The sequence below is a fragment of the Calonectris borealis genome, chromosome 9 (genome assembly GCF_964195595.1).
Source record: "Calonectris borealis chromosome 9, bCalBor7.hap1.2, whole genome shotgun sequence".
NCBI classification, from domain to species: Eukaryota; Metazoa; Chordata; class Aves; order Procellariiformes; family Procellariidae; genus Calonectris; species Calonectris borealis.
In genome coordinates, this window is record NC_134320.1 from 6,184,682 (window position 1) to 6,207,624 (window position 22,943).

Below are 22,943 nucleotides of genomic sequence, written 5' to 3' on the forward strand. Positions count from 1 at the left end.
ACAAAACAAAGCATGTATGTAACCCTAATAGTAAAAGTTTATGGTGAACTTAAGGGATGTATTTGACGTGGATAAACCCAGTTTAATTTGTGTCTACCTGCTGCCTCTTACCAATCTATTTAGTAAAAAGATTAATTAAGAAAGCATCTGTAGAAAAGAGAACTCCTCAGCACAGTCTGTGTTGTTTCATAGAGTGATCCTTCCAGCCCACGATCATGTTAAGATTAGCCTGTGATTTTTAAACTGCCTCTCTTGATTTAACTGGGGTTGCACGTGTTTGAGGTGATGCCCAGTTATCTTTGCAGTGGGAGGCTCTGGCCGCGGGAACGGGTCAGGTGCAGCGCAAGCTGGTGCGTGGCGACTCAGCCAGACTTCTTCACGTCTCTGCCACGGGATCTGGGCTGAGGTGGCAGTTACCAGTTACTGTAATTAGCTCAGGGCTTCCATCTCTCCCCTGGGTCCCAGGATCAAGAGTCCATGCTGCTGCAGTTTATAAGCTTGGCTCTGGCTGGTGCTGCTCCTGGGCATGGGAGCAAGGCTTAGCACGGTGGAGCACTAGCAGCTGCTGGTCTGTTTGGATGCTTTTCCCCTGGTAAGGGATGGTAATATCTCTTCAATGTTCCAGTTTCATGAAAGAATTTATTTAAAAAAAAAATAAAGAAGGGAAAGAATCGTTCATGTCGCAGGGAAGAAGTCAGGGAATTCTGCAGGAGGCCGAGCACGAGCAGAGAAAGCAACGTACTCCCCCGAGCTGTTAGTGACAGCGAGTAGAGCTGATGGACGGTGTCACCGAAACTTTTTATTCCCTGGGAATTTCTCATGCCCCAGTAAAAACACCCACAGTTACTTCAAATCAATCCTTTACCATCACCATTTGTTTTCAAGGGAGAGTGAGTGATTTACTATCTGTGCTTCCTAACAACTTCCAAAAGTCATTTCAAGCGGAGGATTTGCTGGACTCAGAGAAACAAATTATCCACCTGCTATAATACCAGAAATGCAAAGATCAATGAAATGTGCCTGACTTAGTGTGCTGATGGAGCTGAAGATGGTTGAGGGACTGGACTAGTTCTGACGCTCTCTGCTTGTTCTCTGTAGATCTCTGTTCATCCCCCCTCCTCTTTTGAGCTTTTATTCTCTGTCCCTGCGCAAGGGGCTACCCCAGCTCCGGCCCGTTGTGTGCTGTCCGTCACCTTGACGTTTTTTCTCACGAACAGCATCGCGTTTTCTTAGCTTGCACAAGAAAATGTAGCCTACTGGGAGGGGAACAGGGAAGGCTTCATGATTTTGAAACCTTTCCCCTGTTGGATTACGAGTTTCCCCCCTGCGGGGTGGGACCACACACGGTCCTCCCCCTCCCTGAGTGTGGGGAAGGGCGCGGGTGAAACCCAGCCGTCTCCAGCCTGGCGGGGGAGTTGCACACATCAGCTTCCCCCTCCTGGGATCGCTGGGTGCAGTTGACAGCATTTGCAGAAATCCCATGTGTGCTGATTAAGGGAGAGAGTATTTTCTGGTTTGGCCATTTCTGGGAACTTCTCAGACAACGTACAACTGAGTGTACTGAGAAAGGAACCTGCTCTTTGAGCCCCAGGGACTAGTTAGCAGCAGCAGAAGGAAAGAAAAGCAAATACAAACAGTACTGTAAGGGGCAAGAAGGAGTTATAGAGCCCATTTTCGCGGGATCAGGAAAAAGAACGGAGAGAAATCTTTGCACAGAGCGGGTGACAGAAGAGCGGATAGATGGCCTTACAAAGCTGCTTCTACTCTTCTCCTCTATTTTATCTAATGAACAATTTTCCTCTACAGAGATTAGATCCTGACAGCCTCCTGACTGTACAAGCCAGAATCTAGTTGAGGAGTGTCTTAGCTTAACGAATGTGAGCTAACGCCACGTGTGTTGCAGGGGAGGCAAACTTGGGTCAGCAAGGGGCTCTCGGAGCAGCGGAGCAGACACAAGTTGTCACAGGAGGGCCTGCGCCACTGCGCGAGGGCTCCGGCATCCTCCCCAGCAGGCAGCGGCGCGGGTGGAAACGTGACCCCAGATCTGCCCAGCATCTTGAGTGTTCACCTCGCCTCAGCTCACAGTTTCCATTTGAGGGGCTGGGAGGGATCGAAGACTGAAAATGGTAGGGCAATCAAATCCCAGTTGAGGAGAAATCGTCCTGCTGCTGGTGCCTGGGTATCTTATGTGGAGTTTCTAAGGGGAGAAAAGTAGGGTCGAAGCAGAAGTACTCTTGGGCTGAATTGACAGCTGCATGGTGTTTGAAGCATTTCTCTCGTCTATTCTGTGTTGAATATAGTTAAAACCCACGTTCTCCTGGCATGAGTTGAATCTTCACCAGAAAAAGAGGTGTTATTTACGGGTACCTTTCAGCAAGGTGGAAGTACTGAAAGATTTCCAGGGGAGCTCTAATGCCTTCTCGAGCCGCCTAAAGATGGGGGTTTGCATCGCAGCAAAGCCAGGGAGTTGCAGGTGAGCTGTACCAGGGTGGGTTGCCAGCACCGCGGAGCCCAATCCCCCTTAGCCAGCAGCACATTTGGCTCCGAGGGGTCTCTTAACCCTGCCTTTAGCATCAGACCGGAGGTGCCACATCTGCCCTGAAACAGAGCTGACAGCACCCCGGCACTGACACCAGCAGCTCGTCGCGGAGATGAGGGCGATGCTCAGGACGTGCAGCTCTGCCTGCTGACTCTGACGGGGCTGATACTCATCCTTTTGGATGAATAGAAGGGATCATTTGTTATGCGCACAGCAATTTTTTTAGACAAAGCTTCCAAAGGGAATGAATCAATACATGACGTGTATTCTGAGATGGAGCTGGCCAGGGCCAGAAATTCATGTCTTACTGGAAGGATATGGAGAATCACAGTTATTCATTTACTGTGCACAATGATAAAGATATTATCAAGCCTCTGTCTTGTGTTTACCATCTGGTGGGTCCTGAGGTCCTGAGGCCGGCCCTCTAGCTGGAAGTACAGCCCCAACTACATCTACAGCTCTTTGCCTGGTACCCTCCTGCCATCTATTTTTTGGCTCTCTGCATGGCAGAGGGAGGGAAATGCAGGATTTGAAGCAAGCTGTGCTGTGCCCTGCTCCAGGGCCAGCTCCTCTAGCAGTGTTTTTAGACAGATCCTCGCTGGTCGTGGTTCCCACCAGCTGCTAGGAGGTGCAGAGTAGGATAGAAGAGTGACTGAAGGATTTGAGGGGGGTTAAAAGAGTAAATCAGGGAAGAGAAAGTTGATGTTGCAAAGAGGAGGCGTTACGGTGGGCAATGCGCTATGCCAGGGCATGGCGTAGGGTAGCAAAGACTCACATCCTTACAAGACTTCATGTATCTGAATCAATTTCAGACAGTATCTGATGTCTTCATGCTTGCCACAACATTGATTTCTTCTCCTCCACGTTTAACTTGCTGTTCATCAAATTGTGTAGTGAAAGGAAGGACCCATCAATTGCTATTTGGACATGTGGGAAGTTGATTATCTAACTTCCAAAAGTCCAGACTTGTTAATTAAATTTGCTCCTCGTAGCCCTTTTCTGTGCTTCCTTTTCATATGGTTTTTCAGTGATGTCACCGATACACTTCTTATTTCCCCTCATTATTTCTTTACTTCTTGCACACATTGAATCTGAGTAAACATAGGGATAACATTTTACTTACCTGTTTGTTCAGAAATATGTAGATGATGGGGTTGTAGACTGTGCTGCTTTTGGCAAGGATGGATGGGATGATGCTGACTGCAGGGGTGATGAGACCAGGCTTCCCAAACGTAGCTAGAAGTGCCACAGTCGCATACGGCAGCCAGCAAAGGAGAAAGCAAATTACCATCACCACCACCATGATCAGGATGCGCTGCTCCCGGGTCCGACCCGTCCCTTTATTGAAGCCACTCACCTGGGTGGGAGGGAGGCACAAATACACTATTAGCACTGCGCATACTGGGAGCAGATGATGATGCATGGGAGCTGCTGGAGTGGCCGCACTAGGGGCAGGGTTGGCAGTGTCATCTGAAATGTTGTTGGCTGGAGAAGAGCTGGCCAGCGTGGGCAGGGTTTGTATGTTATGTACCCAAAATATGTACGTAACAGTTGGAACAGGATTAGCGATAGTGCTGTTCATCTACAATAGCCTCCTCCAGCTTTCTCTAAATCACAGCATTTAATGTGAGTATCTTGGGCAGGAGGGGAAAAAGGGGGAACCTGCCCTGGTCTAACTGGCCTGGAGAACAGCTGGCCCCAGTGCTCCCAGAAGCACTGCTTGTCTGAGTCCTACCAGCAGTGATGCACCCGGCCAAGACGAAATGCTCTGCCCAGAGGCCGCTGGGGCAGGACAGGAGACAGGCAGGGACGTGAAGAACAAGGGTTTGAGAGAACTTTCTCCCCTGAATCATTGGGAAAGTTGAATTCAACTGATTTACAACAGGCTCCTTCTCCGGACTTGGGGCTCACGCGTACTCCTAAGTAAATCATACTGTATGTAAATGCTGATGTCTTATGCCTCACCCTTGTTTCTGAGTTTTCAGCATGTTTTGAAAATTGCATCTTTTACAGATTGTTGTGTAATGCCTGCCCTGCAAAGTGCTGCAGTAAGCACCAGAAACTAAGTATTACAAGCAGTTTTATGGGGAATCCAGGGGGATGTGTTTGTGTGCTGGAAGTCACCTTGAGACTAATTAAAAAAACAAACCAAAACTGTTCGAAAAGTAGAACATATCTGTAATTGCCTGCTGAGGGAACTCTAATACTGAGTACTTTATAAATATCCTGTTAATGTGCAGATGAAATCTTTTATGACACTTCTCTGTGATTTAAAAGGAAAAAAAGTGGTATTTGCCACTAGGCAAATAAAGTTGTTAATCAAAATATTTCCATTAGCGAGAGGTGAATATTTCACTCAGAGACACCCACAGGCATCAGTAGCTCAGATTTTTTCACAGACATCTCAGAAAGCTCCCATTTATCTTTTTCATGGAGTTGACATGAATTCTGTATGACATTTTCCCTGTGTTCAGATTTTTTGGAAGTCTGCCCCAACTTGGTATAAAACTTTACAAGATGCTTAGGCTGTGTGATGAAGTAGAAGCAGCTGGATTGGGGCACGTGGGTTCGGGGATGGAAATGGCAGAGGAGTTGCATTTTGCATCATGTGCCCTTGATTTTTAGGCTCCTGAGAAGAGGCACTGAAAGGCAGCCGGCTGCTGGGGTCCTTTATCCCCACACAAAACCCCAATTTCTTTGTGCCTTCCTGAGACCCTCCTGTCCCCCTCCCATGCCAGGAGATGCCCGGGGCAGGTGGTGGGTGATGGCTTGCCAGCGGTGCACCTTAAGGAAAACCAAAGCTCCTTTTTTTTCTATTGATTTCTATTGATTTTAGAAAAAGCAACCCAACAACCTTTTCCTCTTGCTTCATGTAAGGTCAGAGAAGACAAATGTTTTCTGGATGTTTTCCAGATCAAAATCAGCCTGGTCTGAGGCTGGGCGTGAGAGGAGGACTCTGGAGGTGTTTCCCATTTAATAACCTTTAGCAGAGCTCAGGTCTCAGGGCAGCTGCTGTACTGCTTGGTCTCTACATCTCTCGCTGAATATCCTGATGCTGTGTGACACAGCTAAACGGGGAGAAAAAGCTGCTTTTTGTCACTGGATTGAACACTGACATAAAGCTAGTGGGATATTTCTGATGGTACATGTTCTACAAGCGCAATGCACCCTTCTCAGGCAAACCTATATCGTGTAAACTCTCTTTACAAGTATTTTCTCCTTTCCTAAAAAAAGAAAAGCTTGCAGTTTTCCAACTGATGCTGCCAGGGAATAGCTTCGTGGATAAGCAAGGAAAGGTTTTCATTTCCTTACCAGCAGTAGGAAATGATTATTTTCATCCTACGAGGCCAGAAAGTTTGAATATCCTCCCCCTTCTGTAATTCTCCTTAAAGCATTTTTGCTTTCAATTACAAGGGTCCCCTGGTCAGCCAAGGAAACCTGAGACCTTGATATTAATATTCAAGGCACATGCAGAAAATTTTTGCAAAACTAAACAAACTCAGCAACCTTGAAGTGTTGCTGGCACATCATCAGCGGATGGTGATGGACACACCACACAACTCCAGGGCTCTGCTGAGACTTTTGCTGTTGGATTGACTTCTGTAGATGGACAGAAGCAGAGCTGTGTGATGCTGACAAGTGATGCTGTGGGCTTTTACTTTAATTTTGTCTTGATAACTTCCAGGGGAAGTAGAAGCACAAGTCTGGCCCAGGTAGCTTGTCTGTAGTTGCTGGCCCATAGAGATTGGAAAGTCAGCCCAGGTTGTTTCTGGCTTAGGGCTAATGGCAGTGATGCTGCTGCAGGAATTCAGCACAGGGTTACCCTGGCCGTGCACTGAGCGGGTGTAAAGTGTCCTTCCCTTCTGGTTTGGTCAAAAATCTAAACCTCAATCTGCTATGCAGAATTAAAAAAAAAAGAATCTCACTATTTCTCTGTAGGTTTTGGTATAGAAAATAGCCACAGGAAATGTGCTTTTATAGCTTTATGTTTTCTTTGCTGGAAATTGAGTCTCTGATTCTCCTAAAAATGATCTTTTCAGTTTTCTAAAATTTATGATGACTCTGTATCACTCATTCCATATGTTGCATGTGTGGTCCAGTGTACCGAGGTAGCAGGATTGGGGGGGTTCATCTCCAGTGTAGTTGGAGACCCTGGTCACGTCTTGCTCTCACAGTGATGTTTTCACATGCTTCCCACAGGTGTTAATTTTTACATGGAAAACTAACAAAAAGGTGAGGAATAGTTGGGAATCTCTGCAAACACCTGCCCTACCCAGTTAAGGTCCTGACCACGTTTCTCCTGGGCTCTGTTCTGCATTCAGCCCCTGCCAAGGGCAGGCAGTTAAGGCTGACGTTGGGAACCATTGCTGAGTAGTGAAAAGCTGGTTTCCCGATGGGCTGGAGTCACACCCCATGACAACTTACGTGAGCAGAAGAAAGGCTGAGGTACTGGAAATGTTACTTGTGCATTCATTCTGCATGCAAGCTGTCCTTTTCGCCTGAGAGCTTACCGTAACTGTCTTCACCGTAACTGTCTTCACCGTGCCCTTTCCAGCTAAAACTCAGCTGAAGCTTGATCACAAAGGTGCCAAACACTGAAGGTGCCAATGAAGTATTTAATCCCATCCATTATATAGGCATTTCTATATGAGCTGATGGAATATGCACTCTCTTAATGCAACCCACGACTGCGGGGGTTTGCTGGATGCAGCAGGAGTTTGTTGCACTGCCTGTTTGCCTCTGCCTGGGACGTTATAAACCATGATGTGCTTGTGCTGGGTATTAACTTCTGCTATTAGACAGCATCCATGGTGGAGATGGCCATGAACACAGGAGGACAGTCCCTGTGCTGAGATCTATCATTTATAGCTAAGTTACTTTATGTTTTCTACTACAGAGAAGCACCTCCAGATGGTGATTCAGCCTGCAGAAGTGATTAATTTGCCTCTCTTTTTTTTCATCGACCATAACTGGGAACTTGCACATCCATCCTCCTAGCGTAGGAGCAGAAATGCTCACAAATACAGTGTTTATGTGGTGTGGCACTGGATGTCACGGGCAGGAGAAGGACATGGATGAGAGACTAATGCAACAAACAATAAGAACAGGTTTAAATAGAGGTCACTGTGGACACAGCAAATTCCTGGTTGATATTGCTGATACATACTTGCAGAAATAACAGAGTCATCACATTGCTAGGAAAGTAAAATATGCGTTTTCAGCAATGGATATGGAAATTGCTCAGTAACATCCAGGACCGGAGAGCACAGCTGAGTATACCTAGGGCTGCCTGGGAGGTTTAGCCATGAAGCTCCCGCTGGGATTAATTCCCAAATCCCCAGGTTGATCTGAGAATCTCAGCTGAGTGACTGACTATGTTTTCTCTTGTTTTTTGTGAAACCACCGTAGTATTTAGAGCTTGGAAGGTTGACAAGGACACTCAGGGGACTAGGAGGATGATCCTTGAGAAAAGTTGGAATGAAAGGAGATAGAGGGAAAAAACCTCGACCAAACTGGGTATGCGATGGCCTGAGCACACCAGCTGAAGCCCCTGGCTTATGTGAGCAAAGCTGCTGTATTTCTCTAAAATGGGCAGCGGAGACACCCCTGAGCTGTGGCAGCAGCTGAGCCACCTTCAGACATCACTGCCTGTTCATCAAGAAATAGTGCCTGAGAGCTATGAAATCAGATATACCCCGTTATACTCTGCCCTGGCGAGCTAATAGCTGCAGTTACTTGAATACATACTAGAGAACGGGACTATAACCTAATCAAGTTGCAATTAAATTGCATTGCCTGTACATTAAAGGTCAATCCAATTTCTTCTAAAGTGGATGTGAGACTTCCTGATGGTCCCTGCAGATCAGCTTGTGCCCTACTTTTAAGAATTGATAAATGTAGGTGGTGGGTTTGCAGTAGATATGTTGGATGCTTCAGGGGAAACTCTCAGTGTTACTGTGCCGTCTGTTCTTGGTTGATGCTCGTAACTCCGGTCAGGAGATCTATGGGCACGCACATCAATACGTCTGTGTCTTGCTTGGAAAGAGCTATGAGGAGCTTAAAATGGCATCAGGTGTATCCTGTGCACAAAGCAGGCTGCCAAGGGAGCCTGGGAAGTGGGGACAGGAGGTCCAGAGTCCATGAGACCTCTTGGCATGAGAACAGCCTACCTCTGCAAGCATGGGCTTCCTCAGCAAAGGCTGAGCAAAAAGAAATGGAAGCCCAGCAGGAAGCTTCAAACAGTAAGTCAACAGGGTGCTTTCAGAAAGGAAAGAAGTTAGCCTCGGAAGCTATTGCTGGGGCTTAATGAGAATTTCCTTGAAGCTCTGAAACAGTGGGCAGTGATATGGTGGCGGGTTTAACTAGCTCATGGTCTCTCCTCATAACAAAAAGTGTTTTGCTTGGAGAGGAAATCCAGATGTTTATCAAGGAAAATAAATGGCTGATGCTACCATCCAGAAACATTGCAAGATCAGGTTAGATTTTATTTCTAAGGAAGTTTTTCTATCCCTCTTAACAGCCGAGCCTTTGTATTATGCTTAGAAGTTTCTCACTGCAATCATAAAACCTAGAAACATGTTACCCACATTCATAATGAAAATATTTTCGTAGAATCTTTGATTCAGAGCTTAGGCTTTCTTAAAATTCCCATGCATTCAGTGCCTTGTCTTGAAAACAAGAGTGAGAAAAGCAAATTGCCAACTTTGTGTTATATTTCCGTTTTAATGCTCGTCCATGAGAGGAGTGCTTTGCTCCTGGCAGACCTTGTGCTTTTACTCCACAAAACAGATTTTACATCGGTGTAACAGGGTTGAACCCAGCAGGTCGGACTGCAGCACAGCACAGGGAGAGATGGGGAAGAACAAAGCAGGAGACAGGACTGAAAATGACTTGAGGCAAGAAGCAGCAACAATACTGGTTCGTCACTTGGAAACTTCTGCCTCCCAGATCTCCTAGCGTGCTGCTTACCTGGTCTAGGTCTAGTAAATTAACATACTGTGAGGCTTAGCAGTACCATTGTCCTGATGACAAAAACCCAAATTCCTTCATCTCAGTCAAAGACAAACCTTTTCTAGTGCCCCTTGTGCAACGCCAACTAAGCAAGGTCCCAGCTGGTTGGGCTCGTTAGGCTCCAGGTCTTCCCTATGTGCAAGAGGGCACTTACTAAGCCCCTCTGAGATTTTTATATATATATCTATATATATATTTCTGCATGCTAGTTTTTGGGTGTGTGTAATTCCTTGTAGAAGCTGTGAAATGGAAGAGGTTTAGCAGTCCTCTGAAAGTCACAGAAGAGGCACCACCTTCTTCTGCAGGGACAAGCAGAGCTTCCCCACTCTGCCTTCGGGGAAATTGGAAGGCTCTTCTGGCTCCTGCTGCAGCCCGAGCAAAGCAGAGCTAGCGGTGGGGAGCCGAGATGGAAACTGATTTAAAGTAGTTGGTATTAGTTTCAGGAGCCAAAAATGCAATTATTCTCAAGGTTGGGAAACCTTCCTCAGGATTTCCAGGAAGGAAGGAAGGGTGTCTGCAGGTGGCGGGTGGAGGGCTGCGGAGACTCCCGCAGTAGCAGTTGCACATTTCTTCCGTGACCACAGCATTCTTGGCGCTTGGTTTCTTCCCTGGGACTGAGAGTAATTTTATGGATAATGGAACACCTTATGCACAGGGAGGAATAAAATATCTGTAAGAAATTGCTTTTGCCTCAAACCGCTAATTAATTTCAACCAGAATTCCATCCTTCTTTCGCAAAAGAGATGTAGCCTGAGGGAGCTGAGCCTCGTGTTTGGATTCACTTAGGAGGTGCTGTGCTTTCCCTGCTCGAGGTTTCTGGTCTCACCTACGCTGCCCCTGTGCCCGCTTCTTGCCCAAGCAGAGACTCAAGAGCGAATGTCTATGAGTTACGCAGCTAAGAGATCCACCCTCTCTTCTAAGGGCATGTGAAAATGCAAAGAAATCTTCAACCAGATGAATACTTTTTTATTATTGAAGCTTGATAACAGCCCACCTAAGTGATGTATTTTTCCAGCCAAACATTTCCTTTTCCCCTGCTTTTTTCCGATGCTGTTTTACCTTTCACTCCTCAGTTATTGAGGCACAGTTTGGGCTGACCTGAGCATCCCATCGCTTCTGGAGTGCTGTAGAGACTTCTACCTCACTCGGCTGTGCTACAGCGGAAGGGAACCAGATGACAAATGTTATGACCGTTCATGACGCGCAGAACGCCTTGTGCTCCCAAATCCCACTAATGCTTACACATCAAATTGTATTTAAACCCACACAACTTCAACCCTAAATGCAGTATATGTTCATATACCTTAATGAGTTGGGTTTACGCCAGAATATCCCAAGTTTGCCTGTTCATACGGAGAGGACACTAACAGCTCCCTTTTGGTGGGTCCAAATAAAACTTTCCACCCTCGGGCTGTGCTCTCGGTGCTGCCCAGCTCTAAGAGTCGGGTGAAGATTTGCCTCCGCAAATCATTTTTTTTCCAATAAATGAAGGCTGTGGAAAATCTCCCATGGTAAGTGTATTAACAAGAATGCTACTGTGGAAATTTGGCCAAAAGCACTTAAAGCTGGCTGTAACCAAAAGAAGGTGGTCTTGGGTTGTGTCCCTTTGGAAGGGGATCACACAGCCCCTGCAGGAACCTTCATTGTGTGGGCAGAGAGACCTGGCCTCACCATTACTGGTTGCTTTCTGGAAGCTGCAGTTTCCAATATTAATGCAGACCTCTGCCAAACCTTATAGGGAGGCAAGAGGGGAGAGAGAGAAGAAGAAATCCATTTCCATCCGCTGTGCTGACGTCTTTCACCTCTGCTATAGTAATTTTTCTCATCTCTGAGAGGGCTTGGAAGGTGCCAGATAGTAAGGGCCTTGTGCTGTGCAAGGGAGAGAGCTCTGTGGCTCGGACATGCCCTCGAAGTGCTCACAGCATCCTCTCGCCCTCACCTCTGTCCTCACAAGGGTGGACCACATGATTTAAGATTAAAATTCAGTTCCTCACTTGCCTTAATAAACATAGAGGGCTCCATAACTGTAAGGAGAGGCCTTGTAATCACTTAAAGGAGTTAATTATTCATTTTAAATATCAGAATATTGAAATAATTCATCGTGGTTGATGTTTGCAAAAGCTCGAGTACCAAGTGCGGGCATGGTGCAGCGCTGCTGGGAGGTTTCTGGGTTCTAAGCATTGCCTCGTCCTTCTCCCGTTGAGTTTCTGTAACGCAGCGGGTGTGCTTCTAGGCTTTGGGGCGCTTAACTCTGTAAAGCAGAAAATATTTACAGTTCGAAGGAAGCATGTCCTTTGGAGTTACTAATCTGCATAGCACATCTGTCAGTGAGAATGAATATTAAAATACTTCAGCACTACTTATGTTCACACTGGTTTGGTTCCCCTGCTTCTGCATCTTTCTTTGATGCTTTAATCAGTAATGACTGTGATGATGGCAAATTCTTCTCATTGAGAGTGGAGGTTTTCTCAAACTTTATGTGATTTCTAGATATAAAATCAAATATTGGCAGAATAGGAGCCTCAGGATATGTTCACCCAAGACTGTCCAGTGTCCTTGGAGTGTCCAGGCGAGCAGGGTCAGTCCTGGCACGCAGCAAAGCCCAGACCTGGTGGCTGCTGCCAGCCATGAGGAAGGGTGTCCTAGTGCCTCCCCTTCCAGGGGAGCGGGAGACGCTGCGCTGGTCTCCCAAAGAGCACAGGCAGTAGCTGTGCTCCAAGATGGATGTGTTTTAAAAGCAAATTAATGGAATTAGTGCTAATGTATGTGATAACAGCCAAGTATATCTGTATAGCAGCCCTATCTTATGCGCACTCTTAAGTGGGACCTTTGCTATTGCAGGACGTCTCAGAGAAGACTCTCGAGCTCCTCTGTGTGGAGTGTTTGCAGTGCTGAACCTCTTCTCCTAGGGAAGAGGGAGCCCTCTCTGTGAATCCAGAGAGCTGGTGATGTGGTGGTGCGTCTGTTGTGTCTTCCAGGACACTCAGGTACAGTATTTGATCATTTGGGGGTGAAACCTGGCTGCTGTCGTGGAAAACCCATGGTGTTTGTGGTAGACCTGCATTAGGCTTGAAACGGTTCCGCGCTCCGGGTTAGTGGTTTGCTCTCTCTTCAGTCCCCTGCGGATCTACCCGGAGTTGTCTGAGCTGGAAGAGCACGTGGGAGCCCCTGCGGGTGCAGGCTCACTGTCGGGGCAGGGGAGGTGAATTGTTGTGATATTTTTCTCTGCCAAGCCTGGAAGACCAGTCATTAGACCGAGGACTGATGGGTGCGGGGGTGTTCTCCCAAGGCAACTGCTAATGAGAGGAACTTCGCATTCGCCTTGCTGACTGAGGGGGGTTTTAACCAGTGCTTCAAGGACTGCCGCGAGGGCTGCTTCTGCAGAGAGAGATAGGTGAGGTTCACTCATTTGCTGAGCCTCCTCGTTAATTTTTGTTTTGCCTGGCGATAAAATGACTTAGTTCTGGGGGCGGATTTCTCCCTTCTTTTCCCCACAGCACACTTTCCCTGCAGGTTAGGTGGTCGTGGGGTGAAACCCAGGGCAGGGATGGGGCAGAGAACAGGATGGACAGAAGTGCTGCCTGGTAGGTAGCAAGGGATGTGGCGGGCCCCGCAGTCCTGCCACGCACGGAGTCTCACGAAGAGCCGGTGGAGGAGGAAAATGTGGTGGTGACTGCGCTGTGGGAAGAAGGAAAGCGCAGCTCAGCCTGCGGGGCACGGCTGCTCCCTGCTGTCCTGCAGCGTGAACGTGCTGTGCGAAACGTAGCTTCCCTAACTGCAAATGCTTGAACGCTTCGCTTCTGAGTTTTTGAAGCACCTGCTGAAAAATATTTGAGCTAGAGGGGGAAAAAAAATAAAGGTTCACAGCTGCTTTGTTTTCAACTAGAAAAATCGTTAGTGTGTTCATCAGGTAAGTGCCTGCTGTTGGACAAATCTCGGCTGCACACAAAGACAGTGGCAGAGCGCCAGGTATGTCCCCTCCAGCTCTCTGGAGCAGCCGAGGACAGTCACTGTGCCCTCCTTCAGAACAAGTCCTGTGGAGAAGCGCAGTACCCGGGGGTGGAAGTGTTGCCCCTTGCTTCAGAGCCACCATGTGGCCTGATGCCCTTGTTGTACATATATTTTGCGTTCGCATAGACATCTGATCTTCCAGTGCCCACAGTTATTGTTGCTAATGGAAGAGTTCCTCCAGCTCTGAGAAGGAGCTGCAGGGGAACCTGCAGCAGAGACAAACCAAGTATGAGCAGCTCTAACGATGAACCACGTATGAGCAGCTCTAACGACCAGAGCTCCCGCTACCATTCAAGTGGGAAAATATAAAAGCATCCCACAGTTGTGTTGTCACTAGGATTGAAGTCAAATGAAGCAAAGAAAACCAATTCCTTGTTTATTTTGTGCGTGGGTGGATTTTCTTGTTTCTAAAGGCGATCGCTGTCTTCAGTCACCGGGGCTGCACTGTTACTGCAGGCTCCTCTGGCTTCAGCTGTCTTCAGACTGATTTCTCTTATCTGGCACCTGAAGTGTTTCAGTGCTTAAGCTGTAACGCTCCCTGCCTTTGGGAATGTGTTTTCTCACATCCCCAGTTCAGTCTCAATTTGTTCTGGGTAAGCACTGCAGCAGCATTAATAATTGTCTAGAGAAATGCTTGAGGACCGGTGCAATTACCCTTTCCCGTTCTTGCCAGTGGAAGGGAATTGCTGGCAAACAGTGCTGTTTTCCCCCATTTTCCTCTGCCCAAGCTGTATGAAACTATTACCCCAATGTTAGAAATGGTTGGATTAATTAATAAGATCAATTTGTAACACATCGAATGCCTTGGTACGTTTTTTTCCCTTTCCATATAACACTTGAGGGACCAAGAGGGCAGAGGTCTGATGGAAAGCGTGCCTAGGTCCTGGCTTTTCCTGCCTTGCTTGTGATTACCCCTGGAGCGAGGGGGCTCGGAGGGCCCGGCAGCGGGTGGTGAGGATGCTACAAGCCTGGATATGCTTTAAGAGCCCACACGTGATTATTTCCACAGCATAGTCCCCGACATGCCGTTGGTCCACGTAGCCAGCACGTCTGGGAGGTGCTGGGAGAAGCAAACTTCGCTTGGGGCTGTGCGCTGCCCACTCGCTCTCCCCATGCCAGCGGGCCAGCGTGTGCGTTGGCATCGGTGCTCATGGCTTTGGGCATGAATGTCCCCATGGGCTGGGTACCTGTCCCCTGGCTGGCGTGCCAGTGCCAGCTGGAGAACAGGAGATGGGGCTGCAGCCCTGCCGGAGAACCTGACCTCTCATGGGCTTTGCTGCTTCGCTGCTTCTCCTTTTCTCTCTGCGAGGAAGGATGCTCTGGCGCGGTGGGACAAGAAGGGGAACAGAAAGTCTGGAAACTGTTCAGATTTGGAGTCTGAGGTGAAAGAGCTGCTAAACCTCCCTTAAACCTCAGGAGATTTGCATCACTGCGCTTACAGTACTTTTATGCTGATGTAACTCAACCCAGGGCAGGAGTCTGGGCGGAAGAGCAGAGTATTGAGCCCATGTACTAACTTCCAAGGATGAACCACAGTCAGTAAGTTGGAGGCAGGACTTCAGATTCATTTGTCAAGGAGATGACAGAAGAGTAGCCTGTCAGTGAATTAAGGAAAAAAAAATCCACGCTGTAATATAGTGATATAAAAGCTGGAATTGATTATATTTGCATTCTGACAATTCATGTGAGAGGACTCTGCTAAGCTTGTCAAAGACTTTAAATAATGACTTTTTAACTCCTGTGCTCAACAAATCATTTATCTGTTTCCAACAAGTATTTTTAAGGTCTCACATGCTGACTACAGCTATTCTGAAACCTAGCAGAATGGTTGTCTCCTGCAAGTTTCACGGATGCAATGGGGGAATCGCCAAAGTTGTCTTTGAGAGACTTGTCCATGTGCACTGTTTCTGCTGGCTACAATGGTTTTGAAGCAGTAAAATAATAGACACGACCGACTTTTCAAACCAGCACGGGGATTTGGATGGAGGACGCATCCAGCCTTTCTGCGCTGCCCAGCTTCATGTCCCAGAGGGTCTCCCCAGCTGCGAGCAGCCGCCTGCGTGCTTCACCCTGAGCACTGAAATGGGTTAGCCCGACCTCCTCTAACTGCTCGGGCTCCTGGGACCTCCTAGGGCACTGGGCTATGCAAAAGACGAAGCGGTTGTTGGATTTGCTTTTCAGCTTCTTGCAGCCTGCTGAGGGCTGGTTGCCGGCTGTCTCCCAGGCTCCACTTCCCTTCCATCATTTTTGTGAACTTCTAATTCGATCTGAGCTGAGGGATTACAGCTTCCCTGCTGTGGCATGTAGCGTGGCTGAGATCCTGTGTACTCATCTGAAGCTACGTACTCAGCTATAGGGGAAATAACATGCTCTTGAGACTCTGCTAACAAAACTAAGGCGATTAGAAAGCATCCTTGTTCTTTGCAGCTACCCCCACTCGGCAGGTTTCCGCTGGCAGCTCCGTTACGGGAATGGGACCGGCCACGGGAGGCAAAGCTGGCTCTTGCCATCCCGCCGAGGCGCTGCGGTGAAGCCCCCCGTGCAGGAACCTCAGGAAGGAGAGGTAAACCTCGCACACGGCTGTCTGCCACCGCACGACTTCATCGTGCTTTTGCAGCACGACAGCCTCCTCCCGGGTAAAGCAGCTGCCTTTGCTTTCACCTGGGTCCCACACAGTGCGTCACAGGGCAGGGACGAAATCGCTACGAAAACAGAAAGACTTCTCAGAAAGGAGGAAATTAAGAGGAAAGCTCAATGTGTTTGGAAACCTAAATACCTCTCATTGTCTAATGGTTGTTTTCAGTATTCAGATTTATTGTCAACAGCGTACTGTAATATGTTCAAGCTCCTCTGGTATTCATTTGAAATGGCTCAGAGCGAACCCTTCCCTCTGGCCGTTGCCTGCCAGCTTCAAATGAGACTTGGGGCAAAAATGGGTCCTCTCGTATTGGTGACAAGTTTCTTCAGGTTTAAGGAAACTGTGAGCTTGAAGCAAGTCGGTAGGATCTGCCAGCACAGGAGAATATGAGACTGGACTGATTTCCATGACTTTAAGCATCCCTGCATATCTCCTGTGATGGCAATCGTGTCAAAAACCAGAGCAAGAAAATAAAAATGTCAAGCGGAAGGATATAATTTTTCATGCCTGGCTGAAACCAAACACCCTGATCTCCCTTAATCCTGTAAGTGGTGCAGATAACCTAGTTAAGAGAAGGTATTCACGGCAGGAGTTGAAAGCACGATAAAAGGCTTATTGTATTTGCCTATAATTTGGGATCTTCTAAAAGCACAAATGTCTGGTGTTCAATTCCTTAAATATTTAGCTTGCATGTGAAGCTTCTTTTGTTCAGTCTTCTTTTCCTCCCTCTTACACACACCAGGGATTTTGCTGCTTCTGCACCTTGCTGCCCTGGGGGAAGCTGAGCGGCAGTGCACCGGCCGGGAGAAGCCTGTGTCGGCAATGGGCTCGCTGCCCCCGCAGAACCCCTGCCTCCTGCTTCCCCTTGCTCTCCAGCTTCCTGAACGAGCTCCGCAGCACCCAGCCCCCCGTGCTTGGCTGTGCCCAGGCATGTCCGGCAGCACCGTCCGGTTTTGACTTTCCCTCTCTGTGGAACCCCCCCTTTGTGGAAGGATAACCCGGATCCAGGCGGAGGTGTGTGTCTGGCAAATCTTCTCCTGCATGCTGGAGCTTCAGGAGCCCCATCCCACAGGGTCATGCAACAAATACAACGTCGCCTGCGCAGACTTTGCACAAACTGTAGAAAAACGGCTCTTCCCCTTCTGAGAATAATTTTCATGTTATTTCCCATAATGTTTCCCATGTTTTGGGGTCCCTGCAGGACCAGACAGCCCAGGAAAGGCAGCTCCTGACTTCGCACTCATCACCCATGATGAAGGGTGCAATAGCCCCTTGCCACCACCCTGTCCCCTTTCCGTGCCACTGCGGTCACTGGGGGACCGGTTCATACCACTGAAGGGGTTCCATCAGTCGCTGGGTTTGCAGAGGGCTCTGCTACAGCTGCCGAGTCCTGCTGCCGCCTGAACTGGTGACATACTAGTGCTCTCCCTGATGAGAGTGTCCAAAGCTGTCCTGAAGACAGATAGCTCTCCAGGGCCTAAAATTCACTTGTTATGTGATGGATGCATCAGGGGGAAGAGTATTTAATATGAAAACTTACACCCTTCGGTGCTCCCACCTAGGTGCAGCCCCCGCAGAAGTAAAGACTCCGTCTACCAACGTATCGAACGGCACAACCTTTCCGCAGGGAACAACTCTCCGTCCAAGTTTTCTTGCTGTTTCTTACCCATGGAGGAGCTTTGGAGAGGAAGAGCCTCTCCTGCAGGCACTACCTGCTCCAGCCTTGGCTGCTGTGACTGGCTTGCAACAAGCAGCACCTCTAAACCAGTTTTTGTAGCTTCAAAAGATGGAAAAAACAGAGTCCCGTGAGAGCCAGCCCCCCACCTGCATGCAGGGGACAGTCTGTGGTGGTGCAGGAGCAGCCGCCGTTCACAGCAAAGGGTGACCAAAGAGGACTGAGCTCGCCATCGGGGGAACGAAAGGTATTTGTAATGAGACAACGGGCTGGGAAAGGCTGAGAAGGATTAACTCAGACATCTCCACTGATTTGATTTAATTCTGCCCACAGTCCCAGAGCAATAATAAGCTTAAGTTAAATGTTTACATCTGCAAATGTGGCTCATAGAGTGATTTTATCTAATGCCCTTGTGTCTTTCAGGCGCTCGCTGCACGAGCTGAGACAAATCCAGATCTCGTAGCACTGACGGAGCTCGTGCCCAGCCTGGGGTGGGCTCCCAGGGCTCTCTTTGTGCCAGGGGAGAGCGGGTGGCCTGGCCTGAGCTGCCTGGTCCTTGCCTGCCCAGTCCTTGCCTAGCCGCAGGCTGGTGCCTGCCAGAGGCGCTGCCAGGCTCAGGGTCCCCTCCCAGCATCGCCGCGCCATGGGCAGGCGGCACGGTGCATCGCTCCCTCGGACTCGTGGCTAAATGCAGATGCTACTCACAAGAAGACAAAAACTTGTGCATCGGCATTTCCAGCTGCCTGACGGGGCAGCCCTGACAGTGTTCGGTACCAAACACGGCATCGGGTGCGTTAGCGCTATTAAAAGCTTGGGAATTATCTTGGGAATAGATTAATAGCTCATGGTCATTTATGGATTGGCTTTGTTTTGTGTGCAAGGGGTAAGCTTCATGCCACAGGACTGCCTTACAGTTTGTATTTGCTAAACCCCAGCTTCTTGCTTTGCCTGGATCCTGCCAGCAGCTGGATTATATATGACTTTTCTTTCTAGCAGCCTTTTTTGCAGGGTTGGCTCTTATGCTTTCAGAGAAGAAACACTGATCTTCCGAAATCACAGCTCCCACTCCCTCCACTGATCGTGCAGCCTCTGAACCTGCAGGTGCTGCTCACCTCTCCATAGGCTTAATGCAGATTTCAGTCCTAGGACCAATCTCATCAAGGTAGGTAAGTCCCTCCTAGTTTTAATTAGGGGTAATTGGGAGTATCTCGAGTGGTCTGGCAAGCTTCCCTCATCTGTGAAGCTGTCATAGGGACTTCCAGCTGCTCACACTTGAGTGTGACTTTGAAAGCCCTGGTAGACTGGAGGCTGTCACCAAGACAGTCACAGCAGAGCTAGTTTCCAAGGGTGGCAGCACATCTGACAGCAGAGAAGTTATAAAGGTAGAAAATGGTGGTCACTGGTTTCTGCTTGGTTTGGGGTCACCATAAAAAGGCAGTTGAGGAATCTGCTTACCTGCCTTATCGCGCACAGCAGCTTCCCGTACGAATAAACAATAATGACAAAAGGGATTACAAGGCAAAAGATGAAAAGACATACGACGTAGGACACGTTGTTAGCGTCCTTTGAATGCCAGTTCACAGAGCACGTTGTCCCTGGTCCTTCTGGCCCGTAACTGCTCCAGCCGAAAAGAGGGGGTGCAGTCCAGACCAAGGAGTACGTCCAGGACAGGACGATGCCTGTCCATGTTTTCCTGTAGTTTGTGGTATCGGCCTCTGTTGTTCCCGTCATGGTGCAGTAACGTTCGTAAGAAAGTACGGCCAGGGAGATGAGGGAGACGATGCCTGTATCAAAACATACATTTGTATTAGCAGAAATGGCTGAATTAAGGCTTTGATCTATCTCCCGAAGCGATACTTCAAGCTAAAGATGAGGCAGATGGCAGTGGCTTTGGAAACCCGGTGGGCAAGGACTGGGGACTGTCCCCCTAAGAGCGAGAGGTGCTGAGAGCCTGACCGCACTCACCGAAAGCTGGGGAGTCTTTAAACACGTGTCCAGCCAAAGCAAGTCTGTTATAAATGCTGACTGATAATTAAGCACATCTGTCTGCACGTATACATATGTGTGTGTGTGACCTGCAGCAAAATCCTGGTTTCTCTATTGGATTTGGTGTTAGTGCACCTGTAAGATTTAAGGATTGAAGAGAAATAGCTATTATTTGCCCAAAGTTCAGGGCTTATCCAGCTTCACAGCCTGCCTTAAGCATCACTGCTTCTGCCTGAAATGATAACATTGGCTCTTTGCTTCCTGGGATTTATGCTTTCTCCCAGATATCTCTTTTTTTTCCCCTGCAGAAAAGGTGTGTGAGGAACAATAAAGGTCCATGCCCATCCTCTGATCCCTTCACACAACCTTCCCTGTCCTTGCCCCCTCCCCAGACGTTATGGTCCCCAGGCACTTCTTGGATGTTTTCATACAGCCATATGAGGGCTGGAGACTCGCACAACCCCCCAGCCCTGTGCTGTGCTGGCATTCTCACAACGAAATGCGTGTGAGCAAGGGCAGGCATTGCAGAGCCACAGAAGTGACTTTACTTACGAAATTTCAGTTATTGGGAGAGAAAAGATGGTTCTGTGAAAGCGGGAAGAGGGTGTGTGTCACCGCAGGAACCTGCTCAAATAAAACTCCCAGTGAGAGCCCGGAGAGCTTTCCTTGCAGAGCGCCTGTCACTCCCAAGGAAACCACAAAGTCAAAATAAAGATCTGTGTCTCCCAGCGTTAGACCAGAAAAAGCAGAAAGAGTGTAAGGGACACAGGCGCTTTGTTGCTCGGGTTTGAAACCTAACTCGGTTCCAAGGGCAAGAATTGCAGCTCATTAAAGCAATGCTTTTCATATCTAAAGCATGAGGACAACTTTAATAGTCAGCAAAAATCCAAATCCTCTTTACAGGGCAAGGCACCTCTTCTGAGATGTGGAAAATGAGAGATGCTCTCTGCCTCTGCCAGCTCGAAAGTGCAGCAGTCTGAACCCTCCCTCGGGGAAGCACAGCCCCCCAGGTTTTTCATATGGATTTATTGCTGTGCAGTAACGAAGAAATGTAGATTAAAACAACGTCCTGAAGCCCACTGTGCCAGCAAGTGCCCTGGTGTGCCTCAGCACGGCTGTGCAGGGTGCGGGTGGCTCCCGAGCCCTTGCAGAGACATTTATTCTCTTGCAGTTGGGGTACTGTCAGCAGATACAAATGGGGCGAGAAAACCCCTTAGCAGCAAACCAAAGATTTCTGCTACACACAGTAATGCGGGGGGGCTTGTAATTTCTAATGCTGACATTAGAGTTTGTGATTTCCCCCCCCAACACCTCTCAGCCTGCATTTTGGAAGTGATGCCAGCAGGTACAACTGAATATAGCTGGAGCTGCTGGTTAATGCTGACGTACTCTGTTTAAACTTTCCTTGGCATGTAAAGGTTTTACATACACAAAGCTGGCTTGCTACCTTGTATAACTTTATCAGGGAGAGAGGTGGCAGCAAACATCTAAACCGCTGCTGCAAATGCATCTTTAGAGTGGGTGAGTGGTGTGAGTATCTCCTAAAGTAGCGGTGTGCAGCCTGGACAGGATGCTAAGCTGTTTTCCTCTGGTTGGTCAGGTCTGTTCCTGTTACTCTGTCACCGCTAGCAGGGCGATGACTCTACTGGTAAAGCTTCTGACCTGTACGAGTGCGAGCTGGGGGACAGCCCCACTGATGTGTCTTGGTGTCTGTAGCATTAAACAGGCTGGGGGACATTTTCAGCTTGAAAATATGAGATATTGTTAAACTTAGCTCAAAGCGACATTGCTCTAAACTACTGTTTCTATACCTTAGGAAACACAGCAGAGCTGGGAGGGCGATGCAGGGGCAGGTCTGCATACCTGCTGCCTCACAGCCCCCTTGCCGTCTCCACCACAGCATGGGTCTCCCGCCAGGTGCCTGGCTGGCAGGCGAGGAAGGGGCTGGGTAAAGGCAGAGGGGCACAGTGGATGCTCTTTCCTGCTTACCGCCCTCCCTTGCTCTGCAAACATGCCTTGCCCGGAGTCCCACCAGGACCTGGAGCCCTGCGCTCCCCTCCTGCGTGCCGGGGGGGGTCCCTCTGCACCGGCCCTGCAGCTGCCCCACCACGCAGCATCCCGGCCCTGGGGCTTCGGCTGCCCCACCTCGCTCTGGCTGCCCTGGGGCGAGGGAGCTGCCGCAGCAGGGACGGGCAAGGCCACGCTGGCCTGCCCAGCGCTGCCCCTTGCCGCAGCCGGGCCCCGGGCTCAGGTCTGAAAGCCACGGGACTTCAAAGAAATCACGGCTGTTGAGGCTCCGAGCTGCCCCTTCAGTAACTGCGAGAAAGAGGCACTTTGCAGCCTGAGTGAGGATTCATCTTTAACGCTGCCTGGTGAGTTACGAGTTTTTTCCAGAAAAACAAAACTTGGGAAAGTTTAACGCCAGCCCTGTGCCTTTCGCATCCTGGGGGAGCTGCTGCCCACACACAAACGTGCCCCATCCCACGTGCCCCGCTCTCTTGCGCGCACACACAAGCACCCACACGCCCACGCTGCTCGGTTCGGGGCGCTTCACCCCCCGCTCCCCTGGAGCTGCCGGGGCGCGGAGCCGCCTCCTCTCCGCGGGTGCAGACCCCCGCAGCCTCCCCCGGTTCCCGGCTGCCCCCCGCCTCCCTCCCCACGGCCCCCCGGTGCCGGTGCCGGGCGGGTCCCACTCACCGCAGAGGGCGTTGGCGAAGCCGTGCCAGGCGCAGGCGGCCCCCGGCGAGCCCCGGCCCCGGGCGGCGGCGGCCAGCCCGAGCGGGGTGCCCAGGGCGCAGACCAGCAGGTCGCTGACGGCGATGTTGAGCAGCAGCAGGTTGATGGGGGAGCGCAGCGCCCGGTAGCGCCAGAAGAGCAGCAGCACCAGCAGGTTGCTGCAGAAGCCCAGGCTGCCCACGGCGCCCAGGCAGGCCGCCGCCGCCAGCCGCCCGGCGGGGCTCAGGCACGGCCCCGGCTCCGGCCCCGGCTCCGGCCCAGGGTCGCGGGCACCGGCCGCGGCCCCGCAGCTGGGAGCGGCGGCGGCCACCGGCATCCCCGCGGGGCTCCCGCCTCGCCCGCGGCGG

The 22,943-nt window shown here is 49.6% G+C and overlaps 1 protein-coding gene across 1 annotated transcript; it reads right to left on the reverse strand.

Annotated features, from left to right (window-relative positions):
* Positions 1 to 1,176: 1,176 nt before the first annotated feature.
* Positions 1,177 to 22,912, reverse strand: LOC142085616 (opsin-3-like). The gene is made up of 3 exons (XM_075157678.1): positions 22,558 to 22,912; positions 19,330 to 19,658; positions 1,177 to 3,896 (listed from the first exon to the last, which is right to left on the reverse strand). The coding sequence occupies exons 1-3, from the start codon at positions 22,910 to 22,912 to the stop codon at positions 3,609 to 3,611; spliced, it is 972 nt and encodes a 323-aa protein (XP_075013779.1). The 3' UTR covers positions 1,177 to 3,608.
* Between the last annotated feature and the right edge of the window lie 31 nt (positions 22,913 to 22,943).